The sequence below is a fragment of the Erinaceus europaeus genome, chromosome 18, assembly GCF_950295315.1.
Source record: "Erinaceus europaeus chromosome 18, mEriEur2.1, whole genome shotgun sequence".
NCBI classification, from domain to species: domain Eukaryota; kingdom Metazoa; phylum Chordata; class Mammalia; order Eulipotyphla; family Erinaceidae; genus Erinaceus; species Erinaceus europaeus.
In genome coordinates this window covers 43,516,251-43,531,950 of record NC_080179.1, presented here as the reverse complement: position 1 = coordinate 43,531,950, position 15,700 = coordinate 43,516,251, and the positions used below count along the sequence as shown (strand labels likewise).

General features: G+C 39.6%; 1 protein-coding gene across 11 annotated transcripts in view; it reads right to left on the bottom strand.

Moving 5' to 3' along the window:
* The window catches only part of CLASP1 (cytoplasmic linker associated protein 1), a 248,558-nt gene that overhangs the window by 68,836 nt on the left and 164,022 nt on the right, over positions 1-15,700 (bottom strand). For 4 of the 11 annotated variants that reach the window (XM_060177962.1, XM_060177965.1, XM_060177964.1 and 1 more), the window contains 4 exons: positions 9,092-9,195; positions 6,768-6,791; positions 4,587-4,831; positions 2,106-2,169 (listed from right to left, as the gene is read on the bottom strand). In XM_060177962.1, coding sequence (XP_060033945.1) covers positions 2,106-2,169; positions 4,587-4,831; positions 6,768-6,791; positions 9,092-9,195 — 437 coding nt within the window. Of the gene's footprint in view, positions 1-2,105; positions 2,170-4,586; positions 4,832-6,767; positions 6,792-9,091; positions 9,196-12,308; positions 12,372-15,700 lie in introns of all 11 variants that reach the window. The other 7 variants (XM_060177963.1, XM_060177966.1, XM_060177968.1 and 4 more) reach the window with 3 other exon arrangements.

Below are 15,700 nucleotides of genomic sequence, written 5' to 3'. Positions count from 1 at the left end.
CATTAAACCAATACTGTTGTGGGTGAGGGAATTTTTAATTTAGTTTTCTATTTTGATGTACATCACTTCAGCTATTTAAGATTACAATGTCTCAGAACCCTGAAAATCCCTATAATTCTCATGCTATTGTGCGGTTATTATTACCTCAAGGTGGGAGACAGTTTATAGTGGAGTATTCCTAGAGCAATTGCAGAGAGATCAGCACTGCTGTGCCCCCTCTACTTGGTCATGAGTTTTGCTCTACTGTGAAAATTCAGCCAGTATGTATGTATTCAGTTTCAGCACAGCAACCACTAGGGGTCTCTTGTGGGCCTCAGCTGCGGGATTCCTAGCTTAGTTTACAGGCAGCTAGCAAACAGTAACTGAACTGAGAGCTCCCAACTCACTGTACAAGAGCCTTCTGATGCAAACATATTTCCTTCTTTATCCTCACATTCTGGTTCTGAATCAGCAATCTAGAGGTAACAAAAATTCCATCAATATTCTAAACCATCTGATATCCCTTATGCTATATATCTGAAGAATCCTATGTTTAAAGTCTTACTGCTTGTAACACTACCTTAAAGTAAAATCTTGACAATTGCATCTGTAGATACTTAATATGGATTTTAAACTCAATTTCTCCTGGACTTTATCAATGTTTGGTACTGTTCATCTAGCTCTGAGAGTCATAATAATAAAGCCCAACATATATGAAAGGAAAAGGGAAAGGGGAAGGGGAAAGGGAAGGGGAAGGGGAAGGGGAGGGGGAAGGGGGAGGGGAGGGGGAGGGGAGGGGAGGGGGAGGGGAGGGGGAGGGGGAGGGGGAAGGGAAAGGGAAAGGAAAAAGAAAGAGAAAAGATACTCTTCAGGCTCAGTGCCTTGGACCCAGGAGGTATGGGCATCAGTTCAGTGACCTCTATCTAGAAAATACTCAGGAACAGCAAAAGTCTATGTAGGAATTAACTTATCTTTTGTGTGTCTAATTGGCTACAGACAGAGGAATCAAGAGAGAAAGGACAAAGAGAGAGGGAGAAAGAGGAGCCCAAAGCACTGCTTCACCACTGCTAAAGATTCTCCCCCTGTAGGTGGGACCAGGGCCTTGAAGCTGGGTCTGTTCAACCAGGTGCACTATTGCTTAGCTCTGTTTTATACGTATCATTGTCACCAGGGCTTGGTGCCAGCACTACAAGTCCGCTGCTCTGGGTGGCCATTTTCTCTTTTTCTTTTCTTCCTGTTGTATTCGATAGGACAGAGAAATTGAGAGAGATGCAGGGAGGATAGAAAGGAAGAAAGAAAGACAGAAAGAAAGAAAGAAAGATACCTGCAGACCTGCTTAACTGCTTGTGAGGCATCCCCCCTGCAGGTGGGAAGCAGAGGCTTGAACATGGTACATGCACATGGTAACATGTGTGCTCAAACAAGTGCACCACCTCCTGGCCCCCTTATTTATTTGTTTAATAAACCCCTTACATAAATGTTCCCTGTCCAATGCAGAGACTATCAGAAAGATATATCTTTCTCTCTCCCTCTGTCTTCTCCTCTCTCCATTTCTCTTTGTCCTAACCAACAATGACATCAACAACAACAAAACAACAAGGGCAAGAAAAGGGAAAATAAATAATAATAAAAATTTTTTCTTTAAATATGCTGAAAAATGAAAGACTATACCTCCTTCTACCCACAATAATGTTTACTCGAGACACACTTTAACTTAAGTTGTATGTGCATTTGAAGTTTCTTTTTTTAATATATATATATATTTTTTTATTTTATTTTATTTATTTATTGGATAGAAACAGAGAAATTGAGAGGAATGGGGGAGATACAGAGAGGGGGCAGATCTAGACCACTGCATCACAACCTGTGATGCTTCCCCTCTGTAGGTACTAGGGACTTGAACTTGTGCACTGTAACATGTGCACTCAACTAGGTGTATCACTGCCCAGCCCTGCATTTGAAGTTCCTAAGGACTTTAAAAAAAAAAGTCACAAATTTGCTGAAACTGTTGTTAAATTTATGAGGTCTGAAGCACACCGTGGAACTATGATTCTTAAGTAGTGTATTATCCAGTTCACAGAGGCATGCAGGCAGGAGTAGAAGGAAGGGTTGATTCTCAGACTTACCTTGCTATGAGGGTCAGCAAACATTCGGGTAAAGATCTCACACAATCTTTTCAATTCTACTCGGCTAGAGGAAGTAATACAGAAATGAATGAGCTTAAAATTTAGTCTAGCCTATGGAAAAATGCTCCAAGTCATCGAAAATGCAGACAAAGACAACAATGAGATACTACTTTACAGCTGTGAGGCTGCCAGGCATTAGAAAGGACAGCAATTCAAGATGTTGGCAAGGATTTGTAGAACCTTCTATACTACTGGTGGGAATGCAAATTGGCCCAGCCTCTGCAGAAAGTATCCAGCCTCTGGAGACTTCTCAAAACACTGGAAATGGACCTGCCCTATGACCCTGCAATTGCCATCCTGGGGAAATATCTTAAGGAAACAAGCACACCCACCCCAACTGATCTATGTAGACCGATGTTCACAACAACAAACTGGTAATAGCCCAATGCTGGAAACAACCCAGATGTCTAGGACAGATAGATGAGTGACTAACGAAGTTGTGTATGTACACAGGGGAATACTACTCGGTTATCAAAACCAGTGACGTCATCTCCTTTACTCAACCTGGATGTAACTTGAAGGTGAGATAAGCCAAAATGAGAAGGACAAACGCCAGATGATCTTACTTGTTTGTAAGCGGAACTTAAGAAACAACAGAGGAGAAAGGCACAAAGCAAACCTTGGGCTGGGCAGGGTGAACTGCACTCGAGTGAAGACTCTGGGGAAGGAGTGAAAAGGATCATGGGGTACTGATATGCCCATGTCAGCAGCCCTACTGTAAATCATTAAGCCACAATTAAAAAAATAAATAGCATGCCCATATTGCTTTGCCACCAAGTGGGTAGCCCAGCCCCCCGGCAGTGAAGGGTGGGCACTTTAGTGCCATGCTTCTCTGCCATGCCTCCACCTGCAAGTCCACTCAGAGGGGCAAAGCCCAGAAAATGATGCAAGAAACAATCAGTAAGTCAACAGTTATTCATAGCTTATGTTAAGTTTTATATGGCTTTAATATAACAAAAATTTCCACAGGGAAAGTTAATATTTATGATGAAGCTAAGCATAATTATAAAACCAAGATAGTTTTGTTCTCATGATAAGATGGAGACATTGAGTCTCCCAGAGTTCACAGACGTGGAAGCAACAAAGTCCTGAGCTAAACCCTGTTCATGTCATTCTAGGCCAGTGTCTGCATGCTACAGGTGAAAGAATGACATCAGCTCGGAAAAGCTTGTGTTTGGGCCAAACGGATCTGGGCTTTAATCCAGTTCTTCTACAGACCTTGTACTCTGATAATAAGAAAATAAAATATGTAAGAAGATTGATTTATCAACTTGAAGAAGGACAAAGAGAGAACCAGAGCAGACTGCTGCCACATGGGATGCTGGGATGCAGGTGGGTAGCTCTTGCTTCTCAGGCCCCTGCTCTGTCCACCAGACAACTCCTGGACCACACATCCTCAGGGCTGTTATTCCCATGGCAATTAACAAAGGCAAGAGCCACCTCACATGGCTGCGGACAAGATTCAACAGGAGAACACATCATACTGACAAAAAGCCAGAGCTACAGCAGACACTTATTTTGTGTTAGCCCAACTGTGGCTTTTCTCAGCCCACACTACACTGCTGAATCCTTGCTGCAAGGCTTCTTTCTCTCAGTCAGCCCTGAATAAGTCTCCTCTCTTACAGATGAGCAGTTGGGCCAGTGGCCATCTAACATCATCCACAATGCCATCTACAGAGGCTGACGCTGCGCAGCAGATCACACTGTTAACACTTTGGGTGCTTCCTTGTAGGATCTCCTTACTCTGCACGTGTGTGTGTGTGCACGAGTGTGCACTATGTACTAAGTCTATGTATGGATTTCACACTGTACACTGAGGCTGTCGCTTTACTCATGACTCTCAAGTATAATGCATACACCACTTTTCTTTGTACTTGGACTGCAAACTGTACTAGTATTTCCCAAAAACACCAAGTGGACAAATGCAATGATAAAGCAACCAAATGTCATATAAACCAAATAAATTAGAGAGTAATTGCTAGATGTTTCAAAGTCTACAGAGGGCAAAGAGTTGGGCTAGAGAACTGGCTCAGCAATACAATGTCTCACAGTGTGGAGACCTGGGTTCAATTCCCAGCACCACATAAGAGAGAAGAAAAAACAAACAGGTACATTTTCATGATGATGGAGTGGTGCTTCAGCTCCTCTCCTAAAGGGAGGGAGGAAGGGAGGTGGGAAGGGAAGAGGTTCAGGAAGGTGGTACAGAGAGACCACATGCCATACGTGAGCAAGGTCCTGGGCTCGACCCAGCAATACCAGCCTTCCCCAACAGGATCTCTTGTTACTCATCTCTGCACCTCAGCTGCCTGTCCCAGCACCTGAACTATGTAAGGACTCCATATATAGCAGGGCACCAAATGAAATTGACAAGTAACATGTGGAACTCAAACTTCTCCCACAATCTCAGCCTGCTGTCCTCACCTTAGTGTTCTTTGGCTCTTCAGTAAGTTCTGCAGGCCTAGAAGCCCTTCTTTCCTTTCTGACCAGTTTGAGCTAGCACAGTGATTCAGCACTTCTGCTACATCCTCAGTCTGCCGCAGGTAATGGGGAATGCCGCCATTCCTGGAGCCAAAGGAGCGCTCAGAGCAAACACTGGAGGCATCGCTGTTGGCATCATCATCGGAATACATCCCGTATGGCTCATATCTCCTCCGTACAGGCTTCTTCTGCCAGGTGCAGTGAGGAATGGGATGATTGCGGAAGAAAGGGGAAAGGGGAAATGGCCGTGAGTCACAGCAAACAATGTCAACAACAATATGCTGAAGGGTAAAAAGGTGACACACACACACACACACACACACACATTAGGCAACAAACACAAGTTCCCAGTGCATACAGAGCCAGGAAGTTAAAGCAGTCTTGCATAATAAGTAATTTGCCAGAGAGAGAGAGCATGATCATTATGCAAAGGACTTTCATGTCTGAAGTCCCAAAGTCCCAGGTTTAATCCTTAGTACCACTATATGTGAGAGCTGAGCAGGGCTCTGGTTAAAAAATAAATAATAAATAAACTGATAAAATAGTAATAAAGTAACCCACAGTAGGGAGGAAAAGGTATAGTTTTTAGTAGTGTGTGTGGACTTGTCAGGAATAGAAACTTTGCTTATAACACCACTGCCACTGTGAGTAGTTATAGAACTTCAGAAAGTCTCCGAATCTTTCTGCTTCAGTGTCTCTATCTTTAGGAAGGTGGTAATCACACTTTTCACAGGCTGTAGGTAAGATTACATGTGGATATTAAATAACTAGCTCAGCTCCTGAGACACTGCAGGTATCTGTAGCCACTCATCATATTCCAATAAAAATCATTCCATCTTTAACATGGTGTTTAAGTCAACACGGAGATAAGAAATTTGGCCCATGGGTCAAAATTTTTACTATAGACCACTAAGCCCTCCACCACCACCCCAACAAGTGATTTAAAAAGAAGAAAGTATAGGGGCTGGGTGGTGGTGCACCTGGTTGCATGCACGTTACCATGCAAAGACTCAGGTTCAAGCCGCTAGTCCCCATCTGCAGAGGGAAAGCTTCATAAGCAGTGAAGCAAGTCTGCAGGTGTCTACCTTTCTCTCTCCTTCTCGCTCCCTCTTCAATTTTTTTTAACTATCTTTATTTATTTATTGGATAGAGACAGCCAGAAATTGAGAGGCAAAGGGAGACAGAGATGGAGACAGACAGAGAGACATCTGCAGCACTGCTTGAACACTTGTAAAGCTTTCCCCCTGTAAGTGGGACTGGCAGTTTAAACCTGGGTCCTTGTGTGTTCAAGCAGGTGTGCCACCATTCAGCCCTCTCTCTCCTTCTCTATCTCCCCATTTTCTCTCAATTTTGCTATCCAAAATAAATAAATAAAAAGAACATTACAAGAAAAGAAAGTATAAAACTGAACTGTCACTGGTACAGCACTCTCTAAAAGGACTGCTAAATCAGCTCAACTCCTTTTATTAATGACTTAAGGTTTACAACAATATAAGTAGTCTTCCTGAAAACCTACTTCATTCATTTTTCTGATTATAATACTTCATTTACCCTGAGTACATAATTAAAAGGCAAAGCCGTAAATGATATAGCAGAAAAACTGATAAAACTTACTGATTATAACTATATAAATTCTATTTATAATCACACAGCTTTTCTATATATTCTATATAAGTTGCTTTGGACAGTTCTGCCTTTTTAAGCCTATTGTCTCATTATAGCTATTAAATACCTTTTTTCTTCTCAAAAGCATCCATGTGAGGATGATAGATTATATAATCATACCTTATTTAAACATAAGCTAGATCTCTTAAAGATGAAGAAAAAAATCTTAATAAACCCTTTATGAGATGATGACAGAGTAGAGATACACTGAGTTAATAAATAAACTCAAACACTCAAAGGGACAGAAATACTTGACATTCAAGATAAACACTAAAACAAAAGTAAAAGCAACTGAGTCCATCAATGACAAAAGCTTCACTAAAAAGGACTTAAATTAAATCATAAATCAGACTAGAATATTTGTGTTATACTGGAGTTTTGCTTTCTTACACTAGAGCCTAAGAAATATAGTTGCAAAAGAAAAAATAAAGTTGAAAACAAAAGTTAAAGCACTGGTACCTTGCTCCTGGAGTCTCCTAACAGCTGTAGGCAGGAAAATATTGAAGGGTGGGGAAAAAGCATAGAGAATTATGTCAGAAGCATATGCGGGGATTGTTCTTGCAACAAAAGTGTACAGCAAAACATATCTTAGCAAACCAAAAATACAGGTCAGCAAGCGACTCATATCAAACAAATAATAATAGAGAGATCGTTCACAGTGGCATTGCCTAACACTTTTCATAAAGCCTTCCAGTGCCTGCTAGAAGAAGTTGCTAAAACTATCTCAAAGTCACAGAGCTACAACTCTAAGGTCACCATTAATTTTGCTATCTATTCCTAAGGCACAGTCTGACAACTGCTGAGGCTCTATTCTACAAGGCAGGAATTGTGTACCATCTCTGCACTCTCTTCTGAAGCAGGTTACTTGCAGAGACCAAGGAATTTGGACAAAAAATAATAAGGGCAGCATGAGTGAAATGGGAGTTAGAGCTCAGAGAAAATCCCCAGTCAAGTTTAGCCAGACAGAGCTCAAACTCTCAAGTCCTATTCTGCCATCTAAAACTTTGGACACAGTCCCTTGTGGGGTTCTTTCAAAAGATAAGGAATAATCTGTGCTTTAATTGGTAGTACCATTTAACTGGGAGTTTTGCATATTCATTTCCATTCTTTTAACCTCCACTTGCTGGGACCTCTAAATAAATAACAAGACAGATTCTAAATGCTGCACCTTAAAAGGAAGGACATCGTCATAGCATTCTGTGCTAGTCTGTGATTCTAAAAGTCACAGGTGGAAGCATATTATCCTGAGCTCCAGTGCCCCTCTGCATGTAAGGCTGATAAACAGAGCTGGTCAGGCAGCTCTGGCTTACAGAGAAAGCATTTAGAGAGTGGCAGACAGCTTGTTGACAAATATTTGTCAGAGAAACCTGACTGAGCAAGAGAGAGAGAGATAGGGAAGAATAAGAGTTAAACTTGCAGGAGTCAGACTATAAATGTAACAGAGGAAATATGACTACATTTAGAAAGCAGAAATATGACTACATTTAGAAAGCAGAAATATGACTACATTTAGAAAGCAGGGTCTGAAAGCAGAAATGTTAGTTTTTTTCCCCCTAGAAGTAAAGAAATCTTAGACCAGCACAAGCAAGACCCAAGAGCAGACAGTTCTAAAGAATATCTACTTTCAATGCTAATTACATGAACTAGACTATGCAGAGGCCGTCTTATTACACTGCTGTTAAAAAGTAATTTGACCACAAGTCGATTTTAACAAGAAACTCATTTGCCAAAACTACAAGTTTAATGACCTGTAACCATTTTTTTAAAGATACTATATTGGGAAATAATCCACCGATGCTTTAGATCACCTGGAAACACTAATGAAGCAACAGGATGAATGTGAGATCTGTGAACCATACTAAGCTCTACCGTCCATTGTGATGATGACACATTTAGGCTATGCCATGAAAGCCAGCAAAGCAACAGAAGCAAAAGAATGGAAAGAAGGAAATGTTGAAAAAATGAGAAGTGGATGTAAAGGTTTGGAAAAGCCCGATGGCATCAGAAGTCCAATGTCATTAACTCTCCCTTGATGCTCAAGGGCACTGAAGAAACCACCGAGGCTAATACCTTTATAAAACCAATGTCCATTTCTTCTCCTTCTTTTTCTTTTTGCCTTTTTAATTTATTTTTAATATATTTTTATATTATAGAATTACATGTCAACAGGGGTTTCCACAGTGGAATCCACACCATTCCCATCACCAGAGTTCTGAATCTTCACTCTCCCCACTGCAATCCACCACAGTTCCTCTAAAGTTGTAGACATGGGCCAACCATCTTCTCTATAACTATCTGTCCACATTTATACATAGTTGCCCCTTCTTTTTCTTTTCTTTTTTTTCACTTTTTTTTTATTGGGGAATTAATGCTTTACATTCAACAGTAAATACAATAGTTTGTACATGCATAACATTCCCCAGTTTCCCATTTAACAATACAACCCCCACTTGCCTCTTCTTTTTCTGATTCAATCCTCTCTTCCCCTCTAAGCCATTCGTAACATCATAGCTACCTCCATATGCCCCTCTCCTTTTCCTTCTCTCTCTTTCTGGGTGCTGATGGAGCTCGAGTGCACAGCCCTCTTACCAATGTCCATTTCCATACAGAGATACAGGTTTGTGGAGGAAGCAACAACAAAAGAAATGTAGCTGATATATACATAATTCTAGAAAGTGACAATGATGACTTAGTAAACTGATTTTGTGGCAATTTCCTTTAAGACAGAAAACCAAAAGCACCAATAGGTATTTCGGAGCCTGTACACACACTGTAACTCTTACCAGAGCGTCAGCAACGGCTGCTTCTAGGTCTGTGCTTGTGCTCAAAACTCTCATGGCATTCACAGAACCAGGGATTCTTCCCGCCTGGCCAAGCCCGAATCGGTCTATCAGAGAAAGGAAAAAGCAAGAGATATGTGAACTTAATCCAATGTTTCTCAATTCTTTGCAGGGGCTCCTGCCTCTTCCCACCTAAGTGGACACAGGCAATAATAATAATAATCTTTAGTCAGTTTTAACTACACTTCACTTACAGCATTAATACAAATGACTTTTTTTTTAAACCACTGGCTGAGGTAAAGTTGTTCAGATTTAAGTTTAATCTGTCATAAAGTGTCCCGACAATCTAACTGGTTCTTTAGTGCTATTTAATTCTGAAGGTATTTTGAGAGGGGGGAGGGGCTTACAGTGGAAGAGAGCTGAGCCAAGTGGGGTCTTTTAGTCTGTTTAGCATTCCTGCTTGAGGCAAATGGCCCTGGCAATTGTCTAAGTTAATGAGAACCTCTCAGACAATGGAATTTTAATGCAGTATGTAAGTTGAGAAAGGTAAAATCTGAAGCAAATGTATGCAGTTCAATTGGGCTTTGTATATATTTAATGCCAATTCTGCTGTTATTGAGATCAACTAATCTTAATCACTTGGTCATCATCATGTTTGTATCACCAAAAGTTTTTTTTTCAATCAATTCATTTAAAACTTTAATAATCACAACAAAATGGTTGCATTTTCACTGTAAAAATAGTAGATATTCAGCTAACATTAGTATTAATGTTCTCTAAATTCTGTAAAGGCCTTTTAAAGGGTAGCTTTTATGTACATACACAAAGTAGACTTTATTCAAGTGCTTTTAAAAATGCTTTCACAATTCAACCAACTATTCTAACTTTATTAGAAATCAAGACTAACTTTTAAAAGTCCCCTTAGGGAGGCTGACCAGCCTTTTTTAAGAAGTGCTGAGATTAAAACCTTCACCAGGAGGAAGTCGGTATAAATCACACTTCACAAGTATAACACACTATTGGTAAAATGTTATTTTCAATTCTAATGTATATTTTTTAAAAAAACTTTGAAAGAAGACTGTTACAGTAAAAATGTTCTCTCTTTTTTTAATTAGAGGTCTGCTCAGCTAGGCGGGGAACTGAACCTGGGACTTTGAAGCCTCAGGTATGAGAGTCTTTGCATAACCATTATGCTATCTACCCCTCCTCTAAAAATGTTTTCTTTATGCTAACAAAGAAGACATTTTACACAAGGAAAATTCCTATATTAGTTACATTCTGGTTGTGAAGCATTTAAAATATAAACTATTGTTTGTTTAAATGAATTTATCTAGCTCTAAAATAACATTAACATTTTTTGGATAGAAAACAAGATAGGACCTAAAACTGGCAAACTTCGAAAGTGTTAACTAGTTTTTTTCTTTTAACTTTCTTTTTAATATCACTTTCAAAACATTAAGCCTACTACTACCACAGGAAGGAAAACCTAAACACTGCTAAGCAAAAAAGTTATATACAGTCATGAATTTTTATAAACAAAAATTGTATGTATACCATCCCCTTTTTTAATGTATAACTGATCATACTAAGTATCAGCATACTGAACATTATATATATATATGTATATATACATACATATATATTTATTGTTATTTTTTTAACAAGAGCACAGCTAAGCCCTGGCTTATGGTGGTGCGGGGGATTGAACCTGGGACTTTGGAGCCTCAGGCATGAGAGTCTCTTTGCAGAACCATTATTCTATCTACCCCCGCCCCTGAATTATATTTCAAAGGTAATTTAATAAGCTCTATAAACTAAAAAATTACAATTATATCCATGTATTGTCATATAAAAATAAATTTATCAGTTGAAATACAGGACAAGTGTAAATTTTTGATTTACTGTTACAGTTTTATGGATGATCTCCGGTGAAGTCTTTTCTTCCATTAAAAAAGGGTTGATAATAAGGGACTTATGAATAACAAAATGAAATTCAGTTATAAGCCATTTAAAATTACCCAGCATAAACTTAAATAAAAGTTAAAATAAATAAAAAGTAGATCTCATGCCAGCAATTCTTGCTCCAGGGATAATACTAATTCTTCAGATATGAAATTTAAATTGCAAGAATACAACTATTCTGTGCTTCCCAGATGCATACAGTTTTATCATACAGCGACTACAGATCATTGGACAGGTCTCATATGTAATTCGACTTTCAAATCTTAAGGGCAAATGCTGGGATTTAAGCAAAATCCGAAGTCTTCTGTTTTCACCAAGTCAAAAGCTTTCCACATTCTTGCTGCTGTAGTACTATTACAAAGTTTCATTTCCCAAGGGATGGGTGCATATAGCTGTGCCCACAGTCTGGTCCATAATCCTTCAGGGGGATTTACTAATAAAATACAGAGCTAGGTTCATTTAGAAAATGAAAGAAAATACCTAACTCAGTGATTGCTCTTAGCTGTTATCATTAACAGTTTGTGATGTAACAGATTGTCTTACTTTGAGTTATTAGGGACTGTCAACGTATCAAAATGATGCCAGTTCAATCAGGGACACAAATACATTATTGCATGCTTACTGTTTTGCTCCAACTGAGAATCAATGAATATATAGTATTTTTAAAGGGGCTGAGACAGAGTGTTTGGGGACTACAGGCCTTAAAGGCTAACTCTGGCCTGGCATGTTGACCATGAGTGGTGGTCTTGTTTTTTCATAAGCTGTGAGACAACCCATTTACTTTTGTACATGTGAAATTATTCATGCTACAATCTGGTAACTAACTAGTACCTCCAAATTATCAGAACCTGACACCAATGAGTAGCATGAATAATAGTCAATACTTCATTGGAAGCAAATACTTTGGAGCTGAAATTATTGGGTGATATCCATCCCCACAGGGATTCTTCTGACCTACATTTGGTTTTTGTTTTCCTTGGGAAGGGGATAAAAAGAGGAAAATAAATGCTTCCTCACTGTTTTTTGTTCGGTTTTAACATAAATACAGACACTGGAGAAATGATGTCAAACAGGCATCTACAGCCTATAACAGAACCATAAACATTCAACAACTTAAAAAAACAACAAAAGCACATTGGAGAAAAAAATATGAGGTGCATACATGCCAAGTGCTAGCCAACACTGATGAACAGAAATGTCAAATGAATGTGAAACTAGCACATGAAGAAGCCAAGTCATGCAGTTAGCACTTGTTCACCTGACTGCCCAACAGATTCAGCAGTGGAGAGAGCACTAGTGGACCTGGAATGACGTCGAGAGGCTGCAGGTAAAAGGAACGGCAACACCCACAGGATTAACACAGAAGTACCCAAGACAGAAGAAAATGCCACAGTCCCAAGGGAACGCAGGGACCGCTACTAGCGAGGCCATGTTTTCTCATGAAAAGAAATGGTGTTGAATATGGATGAACAGCAAGTGCCAGTTCCCAAACTCTACAGCAGCCTGCTAGCTGGCACACGCCTATTAAACACACAGGCACAACTTGTTAACAGTGTTCCATACTAAGTATGCATCAACAGACTCAAGACTCCAGGTTTCTATTCACGCCACAAAGCCTCGAGCAGCCATTATGGGAGTATGCAACAGCAGGAACGTCAGGAGTCACAGAGCATCATCTATATCCCATAGTGGAACGGTAGGAGGATGGGTTATTTACTCAGCTCACGAGATGCCTCATCAATATGTGATGCATATGCAACCATGCACCAAACATGGAAATCATAGAAGTTCATGTATTTTTTGAACAGAAACAGAATGGAGTCACAAGAAGGGGGCTAGCCAACTAGAATTCCACCTTCCCGAGTCAATACTTTTGATTGTTCTGTTGTATAAACAGCCTAGTTATGTCTGAATACAGGTTATTTAACTGTTGCAATAACCTTCCTTGATGACAGTACTCAGGTGCTATAACATAACTGGGGGCAGATTCTGGGTATGATCAGAGACCTTGGGTAAAGTAGCAAACTTCTACATCTTAGTTTTCTCATCTGCTGAAAATGGTACCTACCTCTGAAGAGCTAAGAGAACCAAGAGAGACCGCATATAAAGTACACAAAGCAGGACCAGGCACAGAGGAAGGAGAGGAAGTACTAAGTAGCAGGGCTAGGGTGCTGCTTGGTGGTGACAGGAACAGTTGAGTCAATTCCATAATGTTCAGACATTATTACGTTACTAGCGACTATTCATAGTAACAATATCATCAGCCTCAGGAAACTTTGTCATTATGTGAGCAGAAAGTTTTAAAAAATCAATATGAAAAATAGCTGGTTCAAAGCATTGATTTAATGGCCAAAGTGTCATGTAATGTGTTACTTTGCTTCACCTCAGGAGAACAAGATTATGTTTCTATTCAAAACTCTGAGTAAACATAGTAATTATACCATAGAATATTCATAGGTTTAATTAGCAATGCAACTTCTTACTCACTTCTGGAGAACCATGCCCTATGTGTGTTAAGACGCACATTGCTTAGCCATGAAATACAACATCAAACCTTTCAGTGTTATTTTACTTATTTAAGCTTATGCCACTTTATGAAATGTATGTATTTACAGTATACATGTTATTGTAAACAAAAGCTAATTGGTCAATAAGAACATATTTTTCACCAATTAGCAAGTAAAAATACCCTTCTTCAAGTTGCATAAAAATAAATTAGCAATCTTTAAAAGAGATATAAGAAAATAATTTCCCTAAAGTAATAAACTTGGCAAAATATTTTGTAAGACTGAAGCAAACCATTTATTCTACAAGATTTTTATCTTGATTGTCTAAATTGAAAACAGCCAACATTGGCTCTTGAAAGCACCTTATAAAATACCGTTTTGGTTCTGTTTCAACAGGGTATTTTAGAGTAAATCTGACACGTCATGAATCTTGTCATATTCTCCAGTGACTACCCCACAGTGGAATCCAAAGCCATCAGGTATATCTATGTTGGATTTACAGCTGAGTCCTAGAGCCCCTCCTTTTACTTAAAAGTCACCACTATAGCCATCTAACATTTGTTTACAGTATCTGAAATAACCTGGTAATAAAAACAAGTTCAAAATAAGTAAATATTTACTAAAACACACATTAATTCTCCCTTTTATTTATTTACATACGTACTAATTGAGAGATGCTGGGAATCGAAGCTGGGGCTTCATACCTGCAGGGGTCGTGCACTGAGCCACTGAGCACGATTTCTTACCCACCCTGAATCTCCTTCAGGAAAAGGAAGCTGCTCCATAAGCTGAGTCAGACAGCACTAACTTACAGTCACACTAAGTTGTAAAGGGGCTGGGCAAAGGTTACAGGAAAAAAAAAAGGAAAAATCATATTCTCTGTCCTAGGTGGGGAGGACTACACCTAAATCAGAGGACCGCACTTGAAATCTTCAGAACCCAATCCTGAGACTGAATCACGACTCAGAAAGTAACAGACCTTCCTTGAGAAAGTGGCTTACTTACTCTTCTACTGCTCGCTCTGTAACAGGAGTGATGCCTGTCCCGGGACTCTACTTACTGACTACTCAGGTTGGGAGTGAGGACAGCTAAGCACCATTTGTTGGTCTTGCTGGATTAAAAGTTTAGGAACAAATTCAGTCAAAGGAGAGAAAAACAAAACAAAACAAAAGTAAACACTGGCCATGGTATAGAAATTCAGCTCAACAGATGTTAACTGCTGCCCCAGGTCAACAGGCAACACATTGCCGCTGCAAGGGCTCGTTAGGGAGGGCAAGTGTGGGCAGTTGGCTCTGTCTTTGTTGTAGCAATAAAACACTTCAACATCCAGAATAAAACCCACTTCACCAAGGAAAGTGAAAGCTAGACTAGACCACTCAGCTAATCAGGATTCAGTTAGAACCTCGAGAATTCCATAGGCCAAATGCTGGATAGAAAGTCAGCTTCCATGGGCAGTAACAAAAGCAATGTCACGTGTATGAAATCAAGATATAGAATGGTCCCTAGGAGACAAAATAACCAAGAAACAGACTTTTCACTTATATAGTAAGTTGTCAGGAAGGTCAACCTAGTGAGTATGCATAAGTATCCAGCCTTTTGGGAGTATGGATTGACCTCCCAACACCTATGTTCAGCAGAGCAGAGAAGCAATTACAGAAGCCAGACCTTCTACCTTCTGCACCCCATAATGATGCTGGGTCCATACTCCTAGAGGGATAAAGAATAGGGAAGCTTTCAAGGGAGAGGATGGAATATGGAACTTTGGTGGTGGGAACTGTGTGGAATTGTCCTATTGTCCCTCTTATCCTATGATCTTGTCGATATTTTTTATTTTAGAAATAAATTTAAAAAAACTTCCAGCCTTTACTTAAAAAACAGTGCCAACCCTGATGTGTCGAAAATAATGGCCTAATGTTTCAGACTGCTGCTGGATAGCTGGTGTGAACTAGAAGCTGCTCCCTCAAATTACGATGCTAAGAAGACAAAGCAACTCACAAAGACAGATACATATTTATCAAGTGCATGATACAGCAGGGCTTTTGCCATCCGTTGACATTCAGAGCTTCAAAAATGACAATGGAGTGTGAAACGTAAGCCCAAATTTCAATTGCTGATGTTGAGAAAAAAATGTTAGCAAGAAATG